Source organism: Anguilla anguilla, chromosome 2 (assembly GCF_013347855.1).
Source record: "Anguilla anguilla isolate fAngAng1 chromosome 2, fAngAng1.pri, whole genome shotgun sequence".
Taxonomy (NCBI): Eukaryota; Metazoa; Chordata; class Actinopteri; order Anguilliformes; family Anguillidae; genus Anguilla; species Anguilla anguilla.
In genome coordinates, this window is record NC_049202.1 from 73,399,631 (window position 1) to 73,418,950 (window position 19,320).

Consider the following 19,320-nt stretch of genomic DNA (forward strand, 5'->3'; position numbering starts at 1 on the left):
ACAGTAACACATTTTTTTTTGTTTGTTTTGGCTCTGTACTCCAGCACACTGGATGCAATTACACCAAGTGCAATTACTGTTGCTGTGTTTCCTACACGGCTCGGCGGCCCATGTGGAAGTAAACATGCTCAAATTAAAGCGGACAGTCTGAACTTTAACTCTGTTGTTTTACTTCAAATCCAATGTGCTGGAGTGCCGAGCCAAAACAACAAAAATTGTGTCACTGTCCAAATACTCATGGACTGCACTGTGCGTGTGTGTGTGTGCATGCATGCGTGTGTGTGTGTATGCGTTTGCGTGCATGTGAGTGTATGTGTGTGTGTGTATGCATGTGTGTATGCGTGTATGTGTATGTGTGTGCGTGCAAGTGTGTGCGTGTGTGTGTGTGTCACACAGTGCATCTCCACAGTTCCTTCATAATTTTCCCTTTTCTCCCCTGAGACTCACTGGTGCTCTGGTGGTGAATAAGATTTTCCCAGCCTTGATTTAAGTCTCAAACGTGACAAATCCCGACAGGACCGGCCAACGAAAACGCGTGTCGGTTCACAAGGAAGGTAAACAGGCTACTGAAGGAGGCTAGAGGGAAGCCAACACGCAGACGCCGCCTCCGCCGCCGCAGGCACGGTCCCTCCAGGACCGCCCCACACTCCCTCCAGGACCGGCCCACACTCCCTCCAGGACCGCCCCACACTCCCTCCAGGACCGCCCCACTCTCCCTCCAGGACCGCCCCACACTCCCTCCAGGACCGCCCCACACTCCCTCCAGGACCGCCCCACACTCCCTCCAGGACCGCCCCACTCTCCCTCCAGGACCGCCCCACTCTCCCTCCAGGACCGCCCCACACTCCCTCCAGGACCGCCCCACACTCCCTCCAGGACCGCCCCACACTCCCTCCAGGACCGCCCCACTCTCCCTCCAGGACCGGCCCACTCTCCCTCCAGGACCGCCCCACTCTCCCTCCAGGACTGCCCCACACTCCCTCCAGGACTGCCCCACACTCCCTCCAGGACCGCCCCACACTCCCTCCAGGACCGCCCCACGCTCCCTCCAGGACCGCCCCACGCTCCCTCCAGGACCGCCCCACACTCCCTGTGGCTGAGCCCATTAGCCGCAGGCCGTATGTAAACCCGCTTCAGGGCCTCCGCTCGCTAAAAAGAGCCACGTTCAGCGCTCATGAGCAGGAGGAAAAGCGCGCACTCCGCTTATCCAGCTCAGACGCGAGTTTGCGCGCGAGCTGTTAAGCGCGTTTACGCGTGCAGCGCATTAGCTGAGCGCTGTGAAAATACGCGAAGTTATTTTTTTACACGAAGCCCTAGTCGCGTGCGTGTGCGTGTGCTCGAGAGGTGCATTTGCATGTTCGAGTTTGCTCACATTGAAGTTATGGGTTTCACAAGCATGCGCATTCATTACATTACATTACAGGCATTTAGCAGACGCGCTTATCCAGAGCGACGTACAACAAGTGCATTCACAAACATGTGCATATATAAATGCATGTGTATGTGCACTATGTGTGTGACAATGTGCATGTGTGTGTACTTGCGTATGTCTGTGTGTTTGAGGTTATTGTTCGTATTGCATGTGTTTTAGTGTATATGTGCCTGTGTATGTGCGTGCATGTATCTGAGGGAGTGTGTGTGTGTGTGTGCAGAGATGGAGAGAAAGGGAGAGAGGGAGAGATAGACGGAAAAGGAAGAGATGGGTGCAGTTTTGGGGGGAGCAGACTTCTGACTGCATGAAAGACAAAGGAATCTGTCCTACAGCACTGCTGCGTTTGTAAATGACAAGTTTTCATGTTCAGGTTTCATAATGAAAAAAGGAACAACATACACACATCCAATGCAGTGCGAAACATCATGATGATACGAAAAGCTCCACGACTCTCATGATCCTTGAGATGAAATAACGGAGTGATGGTTTCTGGGTAAAGTCCAAAAGTCAGCCTTGTGGAGCCAGAAGGAGAGAAGAGCACTGGCCACAATGAGCCGGGTATTCTGGGAAACAGGAAGTACCAAGTAAATTTGTGGTCACCCAGCATTGAGACAGACAGATGAAACATAAAACTAGAACATTAGAGCTTGCGAAGAAGACAATCTTAAGTCCTTGTTTTTTTTAAAACAATGTTTCATTAATTTTAAATTTGACAGTTAAATTATTTTGCACAACCACTAGATGTCCCTAATCTGATGAAAGGTAAAAATGGGTCGTTTGGAGAACTTTGACCAAACAAGAGGCCAGGATGTCGGCAGGACTTGGGCGGGACTTCCGTCCTTCTGTGGAGCAGCCATGTCATACGGTCCTGTTCTCGAGCAGCCATGTCGTATGGTCCTGTTCTCGAGTGGCCATGTCGTATGGTCCTGTTCTCGAGTGGCCATCTCATATGGTCCTGTTCTCGAGTGGCCATCTCATACGCTCCTGTTCTGGAGTGGCCATCTCATACGGTCCTGTTCTAGAGTGGCCATCTCATACGCTCCTGTTCTGGAGTGGCCATCTCATACGGTCCTGTTCTCGAGTGGCCATCTCATACGGTCCTGTTCTCGAGTGGCCATGTCATACGGTCCTGTTCTAGAGCGGCCATCTCATACGGTCCTGTTCTCGAGTGGCCATGTCATACGGTCCTGTTCTAGAGCGGCCATGTCATACGGTCCTGTTCTCGAGTGGCCATGTCATACGGTCCTGTTCTCGAGTGGCCATGTCATACGGTCCTGTTCTCGAGTGGCCATGTCATACGGTCCTGTTCTCGAGTGGCCATGTCATACGGTCCTGTTCTCGGGCGGTCATCTCATACGGTCCTGTTCTCGAGTGGCCATGTCATACGGTCCTGTTCTCGAGTGGCCATGTCATACGGTCCTGTTCTCGAGTGGCCATGTCATACGGTCCTGTTCTCGAGTGGCCATGTCATACGGTCCTGTTCTCGAGTGGCCATGTCATACGGTCCTGTTCTCGAGCGGCCATCTCATACGGTCCTGTTCTCGAGCGGCCATCTCATACGGTCCTGTTCTCGAGCGACCATCTCATACGGTCCTGTTCTAGAGCGGCCATCTCATACGGTCCTGTTCTCGAGTGGCCATGTCATACGGTCCTGTTCTCGAGCGGCCATCTCATACGGTCCTGTTCTCGAGCGGCCATCTCATACGGTCCTGTTCTCGAGTGGCCATGTCATACGGTCCTGTTCTCGAGTGGCCATGTCATACGGTCCTGTTCTCGAGTGGCCATGTCATACGGTCCTGTTCTCGAGCGGCCATCTCATACGGTCCTGTTCTCGAGCGGCCATCTCATACGGTCCTGTTCTCGAGCGACCATCTCATACGGTCCTGTTCTAGAGCGGCCATCTCATACGGTCCTGTTCTCGAGTGGCCATGTCATACGGTCCTGTTCTCGAGCGGCCATCTCATACGGTCCTGTTCTCGAGCGGCCATCTCATACGGTCCTGTTCTCGAGTGGCCATCTCATACGGTCCTGTTCTCGAGTGGCCATGTCATACGGTCCTGTTCTCGAGTGGCCATGTCATACGGTCCTGTTCTCGAGTGGCCATGTCATACGGTCCTGTTCTCGAGTGGCCATGTCATACGGTCCTGTTCTCGAGCGGCCATCTCATACGGTCCTGTTCTCGAGCGGCCATCTCATACGGTCCTGTTCTCGAGCGACCATCTCATACGGTCCTGTTCTAGAGCGGCCATGTCATACGGTCCTGTTCTCGAGTGGCCATGTCATACGGTCCTGTTCTCGAGCGGCCATCTCATACGGTCCTGTTCTCGAGCGGCCATCTCATACGGTCCTGTTCTCGAGCGACCATCTCATACGGTCCTGTTCTAGAGCGGCCATCTCATACGGTCCTGTTCTCGAGTGGCCATGTCATACGGTCCTGTTCTCCAGTGGCCATGTCATACGGTCCTGTTCTCGAGCGGCCATCTTGTTCCGTCACAGACCGCTGATGAAACACAGTGAGAGAGACGGATGTCTCTTTCCATTAAACAGTCACCCAGCAGCACAGACGCATCTATTTACAGCACAGGGTTATTTTAACAGCCTCTCGGCTAAACTTAAACTCAAGCGGGTAATGAATAATTTTGTAAACCAGGTCATTTGGGCACATTTGAGCAGCTAACTGCCTTTTCATGAAGATTCACAGAAATCAGTTAGCCGTCAGCACCGCCCCAATTTTTTTTCGGCATTATCCCAAAAATAAACAAACATATTTTTAAAAATATTTTTAAAATTAAAAAAAAAAAAAACTAAAGTAAATGTATAAATGAGAAGCTGGAATTTTAGTCTGAATATTAAATCAAGCTGGGTGCCTGCTGTCGGAGACTGTCGGGGATTTGTATTTTTATACGATTTGGACTCTAATTCCTGTCGTGCGATTGGATGAAGTCATGAGGGAGACGCACGCGAAAAATAAATAAATAAGAAGGATGGAGCCGGAGGAGCCCCGAGATCCCCTGAGCTCGCCTCTGCTAATTAACGCAGCGGAACGTTAATTACGGCGAGATTTCCCAAACACCGGGGATCCCGGGATTAATCAGCTCTCATCCCTCTCCCTCCAACACGAAAAAAGACCAAAAGAAAGTGGAGAAGAAAGGAAAGGGAAGAACGAGAGAGAAGGAAGGAGGAGGAGGGGGAGGCAAGAAAAAGAAAAAGAAAAAGAAAAAACAAGAGCAACAAAATTGTTAATTTCCATCTCTCCGGGAGCTGAGCGTCCCCGGGTTCTCTTCTCCTCCTCTTTTGTTCTTTTTTTTTTTTTTTTTAGTCCCTCGCTCCCATCTGTAATCCCTCCTGGCTCAGAGAGACCAGGCGCGGCGCGATGACATCACCGCTGTGATGTCATCGCCGCCCCAGGGACACAGCCGGTGAAAAGTCGTCGGGGGACCTGGAGGTGTAAAGGTCTCCATGGAGACCACCAGATCATTCGCTATTGCGTAGCGGCGCAAAGTAATACGGCTTAACAGAGACCTCCGACCTCAGCAGGACAGCAGGAGGCCATCTATACTGTGGGACAGTCGCAGAGTCACCTTAAATACAACAGCCACTTTAGACCTGAGAATCCAATGGGAGGCGGGTTAACTGGCTACTTCAATTACTCAATTAAGTGCTAGGCAACAACAAAAATCAGCAGAACCTGTGGCTCTCCAGGACTGATGCTGGGGACCCCAGCAGACCCTGTGGCTCTCCAGGACCAGGGCTGGGGACCCCAACAGAACCTGTGGCTCTCCAGGACCAGGGCTGGGGACATCAGCAGACCCTGTGCCTCTCCAGGACCAGGGCATGGGGACCTCAGCAGACCCTGCGGCTCTCCAGGACCAGGGCTGGGGACCCCAGCAGACCCTGCGGCTCTCCAGGACCAGGGCTGGGGACCCCAGCAGACCCTGCGGCTCTCCAGGACCAGCGCTGGGCACCCCAACAGACCCTGTGGCTCTCCAGGACCAGGGCTGGGGACCTCAGCAGACCCTGCGGCTCTCCAGGACCAGGGCTGGGGACCTCAGCAGACCCTGCGGCCCTCCATATCATAGTTTAGCCACTTCTGTTTGACGCTGTAGGACAGTCCTGGATTGTAAAATGCTCCATGTCAGAGTCCCACTGGCGTCCTCCAGAGGCTTCTCTCCACTCAACACACAGTAGTGCAAAACGGACTCAACAACCACTAACAGCACTTGTGACATCCAGGGCAAGAGGAGCTACCACCAGCAACACAACAGTTAGGAGGCACATCACCCCAAATTCTTGGCCACCATCGCCCCCACGCTGTTTCGATGAAGGGGCAGGGTAAATGGCGGTCCGTGGGTCTCTGATCTCCCCCATCCTCACTCTCCAGTTCTGTTTACCGCAAACAACCAATCGGACGAGCTAGTTTGCACACGCTCATTAATGCCCGGCCAAGGGGCCCGCCAAATACTGCCGACAGGCCCGGGCAACTGGCGAACGCTGTTACCGCGGCAACCCAGCATCCTGGAAAAGCTATACCGTGGTGGGGGTCAGGCATGATGTCATTCAGTTGGGAGGTGGCGGTCCAATTGGATCCTGAGAAAGTGATGTCATTCCTTATTGTGCAGCTCCCATTCAGGGAGAGCTATACAAGGGGGGTGAATTGAAAGTTGTGGAGGGGTAGCCTCTCTCTCTCTCTCTCCCTCTCCCTCCCTCTCTCTGGCTGGCGTGGGAGAAAGAGAAGAAAGAAAAGCAGGAAAAGAACTGAAGAGATGCTAATAGGGTTGGCAATAAAGATGTCATCAAACTCAACTAAACACCCTCTCCCCCCCTCCCCGCCCCAAACATTAGGGTCAGCCCTCCCTCCCCTCCACCTGAACTACAATGACTGCACAAAAATAATCAGTCTAACGCTTCTGAATGACATGTCAGAAAGTCATCCAGGGACGGGACTGAATAAAGGACTACAGGCTTTGCTTTGGTCTGGCAAAAAAAAACTGGTCAAAAAAAAAAACTAAACAATAATAAGTCACCCCCCACCCCCTTCAGGTCCCCACCCTGCAGGAGCAGACAGGCTGGGGAAAATGTTTCAATGGGGAAGTCACCATACAACAACCTCTGAAGGGTTTAACTCTCTCACACACACACACACACACACACTCTCTCTCTCTCACACACACGCTCACACACACACACACACGCACACGCGCACACACACACACACACACACACACACACACACACACGATCACACGATCACACACCAACACACACACGCACACCACAAACATACACACACACACACACACTCACACACACACACACACATACCACAAACAAACTCACACACCACAAACATACGCACTCACACACGATCACACACCAACACACACACACACACACACCAACACACACACACACACACACACCACACACACACACACACACACACCAGATTAATGCCGTAACGTCTCCCACTGTCACGCAGACATTGGTCCTCATACGGTCTCCGGTCCCTCTGCGTTCGGTTGACGTTCCTTCCGCAGCGTGTGTGTGTGTGTGTGTGTTTGTGGTGTGTGTGTGTGTGTGTTCGCACAGGTCTAGTTCTGCGCACGGGACGCTCAGCCACAAACCAGCACTGCTGCTGCAATCCAGCGAAGTCAGAAAAAAAAAAAAAACATCCCTGACACACAGGACACACAGCACGCGATTACCATACCAGAGCACAGGATATGTAATAATTAATAAGTGCAGACAGAATAAATGCGTAACGACTGATACCCGCGTTAGAGGCCATGGAGTCACCCTTTCCTCCCGCTAACGGCTTAGTCAGCTGCCGCGTCAGCGGTTTAGCACACCGCGCCCACGCCGGGCCCACACCGCGCCCACGCCGGGGCGGGGCGGGGCGGTGAGCTGTCACCCCGTCTGCGTCGCCGTCGGTTTCGGACCCCAGTCGCAAGCGAGCAAAGCCCTTTTAGCACTGGGGTCAGCGAAGGAGCCCGTGGGGGTCAGCGGGCAATGCTGATGACTCACTCTGTACTCAGACAGTTTTGGGGAGGGCAGGGGAGCTGGGGGGGGGGGGGGTGCATACAAGTAGTTCTCAAGTGCTAGACAGGTACAGGCCACCTGACACCCTACACTGTCATCCCCTTACTCACCCAGTCAGAACACAGTCATCTGGCTCCCTGTCAATCAGTGACCAGTCGCGCTAGGCCACATGCACCTGCTGATCGATGACCAGCGCAATCAAAACACCTCAAACACCACAGCAGTGGCCTGTTACTCAGTAACCCGTCCAATCAGGAACACGCAATCTGTGAAACACAATGTCAAACAGTGGTCGGACCAATCGGATCGCACGCTTCGGCCTGCCCTGCCGATAAATGACCTCTTCAGCCATTTGTCAATCATTGCCTAGTCCGGGTCGGAACATTGACATCACAACAACCTGTCAATCAGTGACCAGTCCAATCGGGAGGCAGGAATGCGCGAGGGGGGGGGGGGCGGGGGTGTCGGGGCAGTCTTCGCTCACTGCGTTGGTATTTGTGGGTCTGTAAACAAGGTCCATCCTTCTACACAAGGCCGGCTCTACTCACAATGTTTACCTCGATTTACTGCTCATTCTTCCTCTTTAGGGGTGGGACTCTGTCATGTGTCGGGTCTATTTTTTAATTTTAATTTTTTTTTTTGGGGGGGGGGGAAGGGAGTCAGGGTGTGAGGACTCAGCTGTACACAATTTGGGGGTCCAGAGGTCACATACCAAACCGTGCAAAAATCTCATTAAAATGTGGCCTGGTGAAAAGCTGCAGGCTAAAATAAAACCCAGTTTTGACCACCATCCTATATCTGACGTGCTTGTGCAAATTCACATGGTTCCTTCTGCTGTGTGAATGAAAGACAGTGAACTAAAAAAACAAAAAAAAACAAAACTCAAATAATTCAAAAATATTTCTGCTAAATAGGCAGTTCCTGAACATGCCAAATAGCTTGTCTATCTGTGCATTCAAGCAGATGGGGGCAGTTGGGATTCCCCTGCAAAAAAACTGCACTTCATTCACCTCGGCTGAATTTTAAGAAATTGGAACATTTTCAAGTCTGAATGATTTATTTCCTATTCTAATGGAGTGGGGTGGGGTAGGGATGGGGATGGGCGGGGTGGCGTGGGGGTAGGGATGGGGATGGGCGGGGTGGAGTGGGGGTGTTGTTGGCCATCACTGATCAGGGAACCAGCGCAAGAACAATAGCATGGAAAAAGCTAAAAAAAAAAAAATCTTACATTTAAAAAAAAAAATTACAACCTGAATTGTGTGGCCCATAAATGGCTGTGGTCTAAAGCGGCCGCACAGAGAGGTTATGCCAGCAGCCTGCTCTGGGTGACCCACACAACAGAAACGCAGCTGAATCAAAGTGCCTGAGGTGCTCAAGGGAAAATGCATTGCAGCATACTCACTGGAAACCAGACCTGCTCAAATATGTATTTGTTTTGGATTCAAATAATTTTCAACATTTTACTGATCTTGCCTGGTGTATTAGAACCAATTAAACACTCTGAAAAAAGTGCAAACCCCTGCCTTCTGGTCATATTGACAGGCTCACTTACACCAGGCAAGATCAACAGAGCACAGAAAAGTATTTGAATCCAAAACAAATACGTATTTGACCCAGGTCTGCTGGAAACATACCTACTGCAGTCAGGCTGTAGGTGCCCGAAGGCATTCTACGTAACTGCTGTTTGTAGACATGGGGATCTGACCTCATCACAACACGGTCCACTGCCTCTTGTGTGCGCGTGTAACCAGATGTGAGATTTCCAGCCACTCTTGGGGGAGAGAAATTGAAGCAAAACACATTCCTTATTTCTGTTCCTCTCAAAAAAACTGACAGAGTATCCAGTTTCATTGTTTTCTTTCTCTCATGTATCTTGGCAGAGAACTGCCAGGTAGCAGAACGTTATAACTAGCATAAATACAACCATTACCATCAGCGGTCAAAACCAAAAGGGGAGCAAAAATGTCCCATTCTACAATAGGGGCCAGCTCTGAGGGAGAATCCTTGATCAAGACGATAAAAATGGGGTCAACTTTTACAAACGTTACAGAACATTTGCTGTCCTCAGCTGTGGTGAAATCCAGGAAACAGGGAGAGAGAAGAGTTCAAAAACAAGTCTTACCTGCTTATGACAGGCAGCCGACCTTCTAGCACACTGTTTATTCTGCTGAGAGCTGCTGGCCAATCACAGAGAGACTCCTGGACTTCAGAGCCTTCGGTTGGCTGATGTTCTTGGACAGGCAACACTCAACATATGTTAAACTTAGCTAGTTTCAGTTTTTTTTTTTTGGTATAAATATCCCAGAAATATCTGAGCTAAAAAAAGTGGCAGTTGGAGTTGTCATTTAAATTCCTTGAGGTACTCAGACCAAAATATTTGGTACCAATATTCTTCGACTTATAATGCACAACATATTTCAAAATGTTGGGGTTAGCTAGAGCAGTTTTTGCAACATACATATTATGGACATCAATGGGAGGAAAAAGTGACAGTTGGAGATCAGAATTCATTACTGAGCAATTCTCCCCTGCACTCTAATAGCATCTTATGCACTGGCAGAAGACAAAAAACTGGCCTTTTAGCCTATATGCCCAGGTCAAGCTTTTACAGGTATACAGGTGTACATTCCACCTTTTGAAAAACTTCAGACACTCGAAGAATTAACGAAATCGTAACTTTTATTAAATATATATATTTTAAATTCAGCTCTGCCTCCCTTTGAGGTGGTTGACCAGCCCCATCCCAAAAGGAAATAAAAAAAGATGTGAAAAGAACCACATAAAAATAAATTCCCAGGAAAGTGAGTCCATAACCTGTGTGTGGAAGGGTGAGTCCAGCAGGTGTGTGTGGAAGGGTGAGTCCATGATCTGTGTGTGAAAGGGTGAGTCCAGCAGGTGTGTGTGGAAGGGTGAGTCCAGGAGGAGTGTGTGGAAGGGTGAGTCCAGGATCTGTGTGTGAAAGGGTGAGTCCAGCAGGTGTGTGTGGAAGGGTGAGTCCAGGAGGAGTGTGTGGAAGGGTGAGTCCAGGATCTGTGTGTGAAAGGGTGAGTCCAGCAGCTGTGTGTGGAAGGGTGAGTCCAGGAGGAGTGTGTGGAAGGGTGAGTCCAGGATCTGCGTGTGAAAGGGTGAGTCCAGCAGGTGTGTGTGGAAGGGTGAGTCCAGGAGGAGTGTGTGGAAGGGTGAGTTCAGGATCTGTGTGTGAAAGGGTGAGTCCAGCAGGTGTGTGTGGAAGGGTGAGTCCAGCAGGTGTGTGTGGAAGGGTGAGTCCAGGAGGTGTGTGTGGAAGGGTGAGTCCATCACCTGTGTGTGAAAGTGTGAGTCCAGCAGGTGTGTGTGGATCTGTGGCACTTTTGGTAGAATGGGGGTTAAGCAGCAAATGTACCAGGGTGAGGGACGATGGACTGGTGAACGTGATCATAATCCTGTCTTCTGATTGGTTGGTGTGCCTGATATCCCACAGTGCAGCAGTGCATGTGCTTGTCCTCTCTCTGGAGCTGGCGCGGAAGTGGCACGGGTTTTGGGCCGAGACACAAAGTGCAATCTTTACAGGACCATCTCTCCTTTCCCTGAAAAGGCAGAAAAAACAAGAAGAGACATGGGATTGGCTGAAAGCTTTCATTATGACCTCAGCCCTACTGTAACTTCAACCAATCACTGACACTGGAACACCTGCACACGGTAGACTGTCAAACTTTAAAAGCATTATAACAAACACTGTGCCATCATTGTACTTGCATTCTTCTTATATGTTTACCTTGCTTGTTTCTATCCCATAATCACTTGAATTAATTTCCCTAATCTGGGATGAGAAAGCTTACCTTGACCTTAATTTTAAACTGAGTACATTCCCAGGGTTTGGGTGGCTCGATGGACCCAGAACAGGTAAACAGGTGAGTTTGTAGTTACCACTCTGCCGCCCCCCCCCCCCCGACCCCCCACCCCCAGGAGTAAGGGGAATGACATCACCAGCCCGCTTGTAGTGTTTTCCCCTGGTTGCCATGGCAGTGAACTTGATGCCAGCGAGGGAGGGGGGAGGCGTGACGGTAGGGCTGAAAGACAGGATTAACTCAGCGGGGGGGGGGGGGGGGGGTTGGGGGGGGTTTGGAGCAGGCCTGTCAGCACTCTGCGATTTTCTGCTTCACTCTCTTTCTCTCTCACTCTGTTCTTTCTGTCTTTATCTTTTTCTCTTTTTTCCTCGCTGGTGAAAAGTAGAAGAGCAAAGAGAGATCTTAAAAGTATCACATAACTGACTACTGCACTCCCACTCCGAACACACACACACACACATGCATGCATTCACACAAATACACACACACTGAAGCACACAAACACACACGCACATGCACACATATGCACACAGACACATGCACACACACACAAAGTCACAAACTCAAACACACACAGGGGGTCTCTGTGTCTGTTTTAAATAATAAATAGAGTGGATCATTTTTATACCAGCTCAGTGTGGCCTCACCCCCAGCCCTCCCCCAAAATCAGTCGCGTGTTTCCGTCATTCAGCTTTGAGAGATGCACACCTTTCCGAGTACGTCTGTGTATTAAACCCCACTTCCGGGTATCTCTGTGCATGAAACCGCAGTCCTGGGTATCATTATTATTATTACTATTAAGTATCTAAATCAATGAAATGTGCTGTGGTAATACATTTTTTTATTTAATATTTTATTTTTAGTGCTAATAGTAATTTAATATTATCATAATTAGTAGTAGAAAAAGTAGCAGCAGCAGTAGTAGTGGTTAACCAGAATATCCACATTCTTTCTTACCAGACACGTTTCTTGTATATTTTCTTACTGCGTTCTGTTGTCATGGCAATGCAATGCAAACCCTGGACATACCTGGGAGACAGACAGGGAGAACGAGAGACAACCTGAGTCATTCAAGAAGAGTCAGTGCCTGGAAGACAAACATGTTTGGCACCAGGACATGGACTATTTATTACACGCAGGGTGTCATTTCATCAAAACTTGTCATTAACTTGAAATTTGTCACTAACTTTGTCTCACAAATACAAGTGAAAAAACTGTTCATTTCTCCTTCAGAAACACACTTCATTTCAGCGATCCCCGATTTTGCAAACAAAAGGGGGAATAAAAACACGTTTTTTCATTTAATAGTGAGTCAACAACGAGGACAAACGCTGATCAAATGCAGGCCTTAAATAATTAAAGTCAAACACAGCAGGTTTAGGTCCAGGAACCCTGGGGGAGAGTTTGTACCTCCACAGAGCCCCCAAATTCTGCTTACAGGGGTATCCACAATCAACAGGAGAGGATTAGACACGCTTTCCGACGCAGGGAAAGTTACGGGCTCTGCAGGCTCTCTGCTTTGAGCTGCCGACCCAGGGGAAGAGTCTCCCCGCTCAGGAGGAACGGGTCCGTGCGGACTGGCTCGTTACATATTTAACCGCCCGGGACGATGTGTATGAGACGAGGCCGTCACGTTCGGGTTGGGGAATGGATTTGACTTTTGCGATGGGCAGCGGCTTTGTGTTCGCGGGGGTGGGGGGGGGGGGGACGGGACGGCGGGACTCGGAGGGGAAGCCCACTTTCATTAAAGCATTCCACGGACTCTCTCGCTTCTCGCGGAGCTGAAACGGCAGCTTTCGAAGGAGCCGTTTCTTTTTAAAAATAATATATATATATTTTTTGTAAAGCATCGTGTGTCTTTGTTTTAAATCCAGCTCGGCCCCTCAGACTGTGAACCCCCCCCCCCCCAGCACTTCTGGCACCATTCCTGTCATGTTTAATTATACCTTCGCCCATCCCAGAACGGGACAAGGAGACAACCCACTGGATTATCAGACCTCTTTCCAATCCTTGTCGGTAGCCAAAATAAAAAGGTAAATAGGATACAAATCTAGTTTTACTACAGAAGTAGAGAGGGATGTTTCTATCAGATTTACAAATTAAAATGCATTCCAAACTGATGTGGGCGGACTTTTTCACATGAGTGATGTCACAAATGGCAACCCCCTCCACCCTTCTCTGTGATGTCACTGGCCTTACAAATCTGATAGGTGTGGATCAGGGTGTTGGGAGTGGGGGTAGATCAGGGCAGTGGGGGTGAGGGTAGATCAGGGCGGTGGGGGTGGGGGTAGATCAGGGCGGTGGGGGTGGATGAGGGTTTGGTTTGGTGGGAGTGGGGGTGGATCAGGGTTTGGTTTGGTGGGAGTGGGGGTGGAACAGGGCTTGGTTTGGCTGGAGTGGGGGTGGATCAGGGCTTGGTTTGGTGGGAGTGGGGGTGGATCAGGGCGGTGGGGGTGGGGGTGGAACAGGGCTTGGTTTGGTGGGAGTGGGGGTGGAACAGGGCTTGGTTTTCATTAGTGTTGTCAGTGGGTACAGTGGCCCAGATCCCTCTCTGTTTTCTTTTCCCTCCTTATGAAAAGCTTCCCCCCACTGTCAGGATAAGCAGGAATTAGACCTTTCCCCTGCTCCCTCTGCAGGCCACTTTTACCCAGAATGCCTCTGTGCTTTGGACTCACTGACCCCACTGCTTGCAGAGCCCTACCACATTCCGCCATCCCCTTATATATCCCCTTCCACATCGTCTATACCCTTCCACATCCCCTATCCCCTTATATATCCCCTTCCACATCATCTATACCCTTCCACATCCCCTATCCCCTTATATATCCCCTTCCACATCATCTATACCCTTCCACATCCCCTATCCCCTTATATATCCCCTTCCACATTGTCTATACCCTTCCACATCCCCTATCCCCTTATATATCCCCTTCCACATCATCTATACCCTTACATATCCCCTTCCACATCGTCTAGACCTTTCTACATCCCCTATCCCCTTATATATCCCCTTACACATCATCTATACCCTTCCACATCCCCTATCCCCTTATATATCCCCTTCCACATCCCCTATCCCCTGGGTGAGGAATGGCAGCCCTCCACACATCAGCTGAGGTTGGGGGGTGGGGGGGGGGTGATTTACTGAGGTAGTTAAACAGGGGGATGAGAGAAGAGAGGGGTGTTCATTTTTCCAGAATCCCAGGGAAACCCCCCACTGTTTATATTAAGGTCTACCTTATCTTCAATAACCAGAATCTCAGTTTTAATTCCTCTTAGCATAGACAGTGCCTCCTACAACACAGTGTCCCCATCACTGATCGGATTTTCGTCCTGCCTGATTCAGACTACACACCCCATCCCACCCCCCGCTTCCCCTGCTCTGAAAACAGACGGGATCGGGACTGAGCCCGGACAATCCAGCGTGTCCCGGAGAAAAGCGCTGAACCGAACCGGCTTTCCTTGTCTGCCGCATGGCAGAAGTAAACATTGGGGACGGCTCCGCGGGCTGTTTATTTTCAGACGCGACCCGCACCGCGGATCACGGGCGAAAGCGTAAACAATCAGCCGCGCCCGCCGGGGCGGGGCGGTGCGCTCGGGGGCCGGGTTCTCTCCGGTGGGTACAGGAAAGAGGGAGCGGAAGCGAGCGTACATAAACCGACCGCTGGATGTTCCCGCTAGGCCGCACACACACCAGCGTTTAGAGGACCACTGCCCCACACACACACCCAACCGCTGGATACTCCTGCTAGCACCACACACACCAGTGTTTAGACGACCACTACCCCACACACACACCAGCGTTTAGAGGACCATGTGAGCTGTAGACAACTTTTCGGGAGAAGAAGTTTGATTTCTGTCAGTGGAACAATTAGGCAAAGGTGGACAGTTCAGCAACTGTATTAACTAGCCCATGCCTGTAGCACACACACACACACACACACATTCACACTCAAACAGACACACTCAAACACACACACACACACACTCACAGTGCAGTCAGAACCTTGCGCTAGTCTTTGGATAATCCGCTCATGTGAGATAACTCATTCCATATTTCGTCCGGCGAATCAGATTACAGCCCTGACCAGTTCCTAATTCCGGCTGGGGTCAGAAACCTAATCAGATTTACTCTCAGGACCGGTTTCAGATACCCCACACTATCTCTGATCTGTCCCCCTGATCTCGCACATCTGTTTCAGTAGCGCACAGAGCGACCTCACACAAAGCACTTTATTAACGTTCAGGCACATTCCCCAAACACAGGCAAGCGTGTTAACAGGCCACTCCCATAGTTCCATAGCCTGCTTCACCACTAAACACTTTGAGTTGTGAGGTCACAAATACGTGATTAGAATGTTCTGAACTGAACATTCTAATGCTGATGTCACAATCACTGCTGAAAACTGAAAGCAATGGAGTTCTAGAACACCGACTTTGTTTTGGAAAAAAAAAAACATTACAAAAAACCTGCTCTTCAAAGGGCTGAAGACAGCGCAGGCAAACGGTTAGCTGCCAACTCTTTTCTCTCAGCAGCCCACCAGCTGAGCTGCGCAGTCACCGCACAGCTGGACAACACAGCTGCGCAGACGACACACAGAAGCCTGCTGGCTAAGACCCTCCACCTCTGACAGCCCAATGGGGTGATGTATAATCACTGGTAGTGTTGCCCTGAGCGACAGCCAGTCAGAGCTGGTCGCTGGCACAAACACCGTGCGTCAGAGCCCAGGTCCAGGAGAGGCACAGGGTCTACTGGTCTTTCATTTTTCCTTTAATACAATCACCACTTTAGACCCAAGAAACCAGGTGTGGTGATTTACCAGTGTAATCAACCGCTATAATGTATCAATTAAGTTCTGAGTAGCAACAAAAAACAGCAGAACCTCTGGCTCTCTGGGACCAGGTGGTGCTGGACAGTGCACACGCTCAGGCAGGGCCTATCCGCACACACTGCACGCGCTCAGGTAGGGCCTATCTGCACATGCTCAGGTAGGGCCTATCCGCACACACTGCACGCGCTCAGGTAGGGCCTATCCGCACACACTGCACACGCTCAGGCAGGGCCTATCCGCACACACTGCACGCGCTCAGGTAGGGCCTATCTGCACATGCTCAGGTAGGGCCTATCCGCACACACTGCACAGGCTCAGGTAGGGCCTATCCGCACACACTGCACATGCTCAGGTAGGGCCTATTCGCACACACTGCACAGGCTCAGGTAGGGCCTATCCGCACACACTGCACATGCTCAGGTAGGGCCTATTCGCACACACTGCACAGGCTCAGGTAGGGCCTATCCGCACACACTGCACATGCTCAGGTAGGGCCTATCCGCACACACTGCACGCGCTCAGGTAGGGCCTATCTGCACATGCTCAGGTAGGGCCTATCCGCACACACTGCACACGCTCAGGTAGGGCCTATCCGCACACACTGCACACGCTCAGGTAGGGCCTATCCGCACACACTGCACACGCTCAGGTAGGGCCTATCCGCACACACTGCACAGGCTCAGGTAGGGCCTATCCGCACACGCTCAGGTAGGGCCTATCCGCACACAGTGCACACGCTCAGGTAGGGCCTATCCGCACACACTGCACACGCTCAGGTAGGGCCTATCCGCACACACTGCACACGCTCAGGTAGGGCCTATCCGCACACACTGCACACGCTCAGACAGGGCCTATCCGCACACACTGCACACGCTCAAGTAGGGCCTATCAGCACACACTGCACACGCTCAGGTAGGGCCTATCCGCACACACTGCACATGCTCAGGTAGGGCCTATCCGCACACACTGCACACGCTCAGGTAGGGCCTATCCGCACACACTGCACATGCTCAGGTAGGGCCTATCCAATCTGAGATTTACAGCAGCGTATGCAGTACAGCAGTGCACTAACACCACCGTGTGCGGCGGGGGTTGGGGGGGGTGCGGGGTGGGAGTGGGGGTGGGGGGGTGGTAATCCTCAGTTTCCGTGCCATCTTTATGGGAAAAGCATGCAGCCCTGACAGACCCGTAATAAACAGCTAATAAATCTTAATTGTTGCTAAAAAGGCTCGGTTGCAGCCGCACACGCTGAAGCATGCTGGGCTTTTTTTTTTTTTTTTTAAGAGAGAGGAGGAGGAGGGGCACGACGGAACACTGGCACACTTCCTCTTAACTGTCATTGGTCCGCTCCCCTGAAGCTCATTCTGAAGCCCCGCCCATGGGCACACACACAGTCTCTTGATGAGAAAGTGCAGCAGTGAGCTGCTGTTGAATGCAGTCTGGCATGACTTCAGTAACAGAGAGAGATTAAGCTTTCAGATTACAGCTCTAAGGATGTCTAACTCTGCTCTGTCTACCTCAGGAACTCCTGCTCAATTAAACCCTTTATCCTTTACTATGTACTGTACACACACACACACGCACACACACACACACACGCTCGCCCAGACACACACACAGGCACGCACACACACACACACGAACGCTCGCCCAGACACACACACACACACAGGCACGCACACACACACACACGCACGCTCACCCAGACACAAACACACACACACACACACGCACGCTCGCCCAGACACACACACACACACACAGACACACACACACACACACGTTTCTGCAGATCCACCATGTCAAATGTTCCGCAATCAATGCAAGATGTGCATTGCCGCCGATGACAGGAGGCCTAATAAACAACACTGAGAAGCAGCACACACCAGAGGGCAGAGAGAGAGAAGCAAGACTGCATTGCAGCTGCATTAACCCTTTAACTGACTTCTCACCCGTGCAGCAGAGCTGACTTTGACAGTGAAAAAAACAATGAGAAGAAAAAAATAAAAATAAAATCAGACCGGCATCCTGGTTTGGTGTGTGGTTCCAACCCCCCTTAACCGTCACTCATTCAAAAAGTTTCTTCAAAACTTAAAAAGAAAAAAAAAATTATTATAGACCTCTACCTTGAGATCTATAACCTTGGTTGAGATGTCAGTTTATGGTAAAGGACATCATTCACAAATGTTATCATATGTCTGAACATTTTTTCTGAAACAATAATTTTAACCTCTCATAGAACCCTTAAATAGTTAATTCCTTTTTTACACTCAATCAACATGTTTTTTGCCTGAAAACGTCCCATTATTAACGATGGCCCAGTACAAACAGTACACAGTATATACTGATGTCACATGGCATTTCTGCTCTAAGATCAGGTACTGTTTGATGAGTAAAATCGTTTATATGAAAAAATTAGCTAAAAACACACTGTGTGTAAGAACATTTGCAAGAACATTTAGGCATTCATAATTTTTTCTCTGATCCGTTTGTTCGTTCATGGCTGCTCCCGTATGCTAATCGCAAGAACAGGACTGCGCACAAAATTTACAACAGTCAGCACTGGTTTTTCGTAAGAACATTTTTAAGAACAAAAGTAAGAATAACTTAAGAAAAGTTTTCGTGAATGAGGCCCAAATGCGTTGAAAACATGTTATTACATTATTCTTCCTCAGAAAGAAAGCAGGGAATTTTGATTGAAATATTTAAACTGAAAAACCCGCCATTTATTTTCAGGTTTGGCTCGAGATGCTAACAAACGGCGTGAAGTTCGGCTCGCCCGGCGGCGTAGGGCTGGCGGTTTCTCCGAGGGGTCAGCTTGGCGAACGTGCGCTAACGAAACGCGCGCTAACGAAACGCAGAAGCAGCAAGAGCGCTAACGAAACGTGCGCTAACGAAACGCAGCAGCGAGCGAGAGCGCTACAGGGTTCGCGCAGGGACATTCTCCTCCTGCTCGGTTCCGCTTCGCCGAAAGGATCTAATGAATAATAATCATCGCAAGAGTCGCTGAAATGTGTAACTAATACAAAACACGGTCAGCTCCCGGGAGTGCCTGTCTGTTCTCAAACTTTAACTCGAACCACCCCTCATCTGCTTTACCTTCTCCTTCCACAAATTATTAGTCCATTGCATTGAAAACAGCAATGATTAAACAATAAATAAATAATAATTAAGAACAATAATGAGAATT

The 19,320-nt window shown here is 50.2% G+C and overlaps 1 protein-coding gene across 1 annotated transcript in view; it reads right to left on the reverse strand.

Annotated features, from left to right (window-relative positions):
* Nucleotides 1-10,076: 10,076 nt before the first annotated feature.
* The window catches only part of LOC118220423 (putative uncharacterized protein ENSP00000383309), a 59,065-nt gene continuing 49,821 nt past the window's right edge, over nt 10,077-19,320 (reverse strand). The window contains exons 2-3 of the mRNA XM_035404284.1: nt 12,256-12,327; nt 10,077-11,037 (exon numbers count right to left, since the gene is read on the reverse strand). Of these exons, the coding sequence (XP_035260175.1) occupies nt 10,077-11,037; nt 12,256-12,327 (1,033 nt within the window). The remainder of the gene's footprint in view (nt 11,038-12,255; nt 12,328-19,320) is intronic.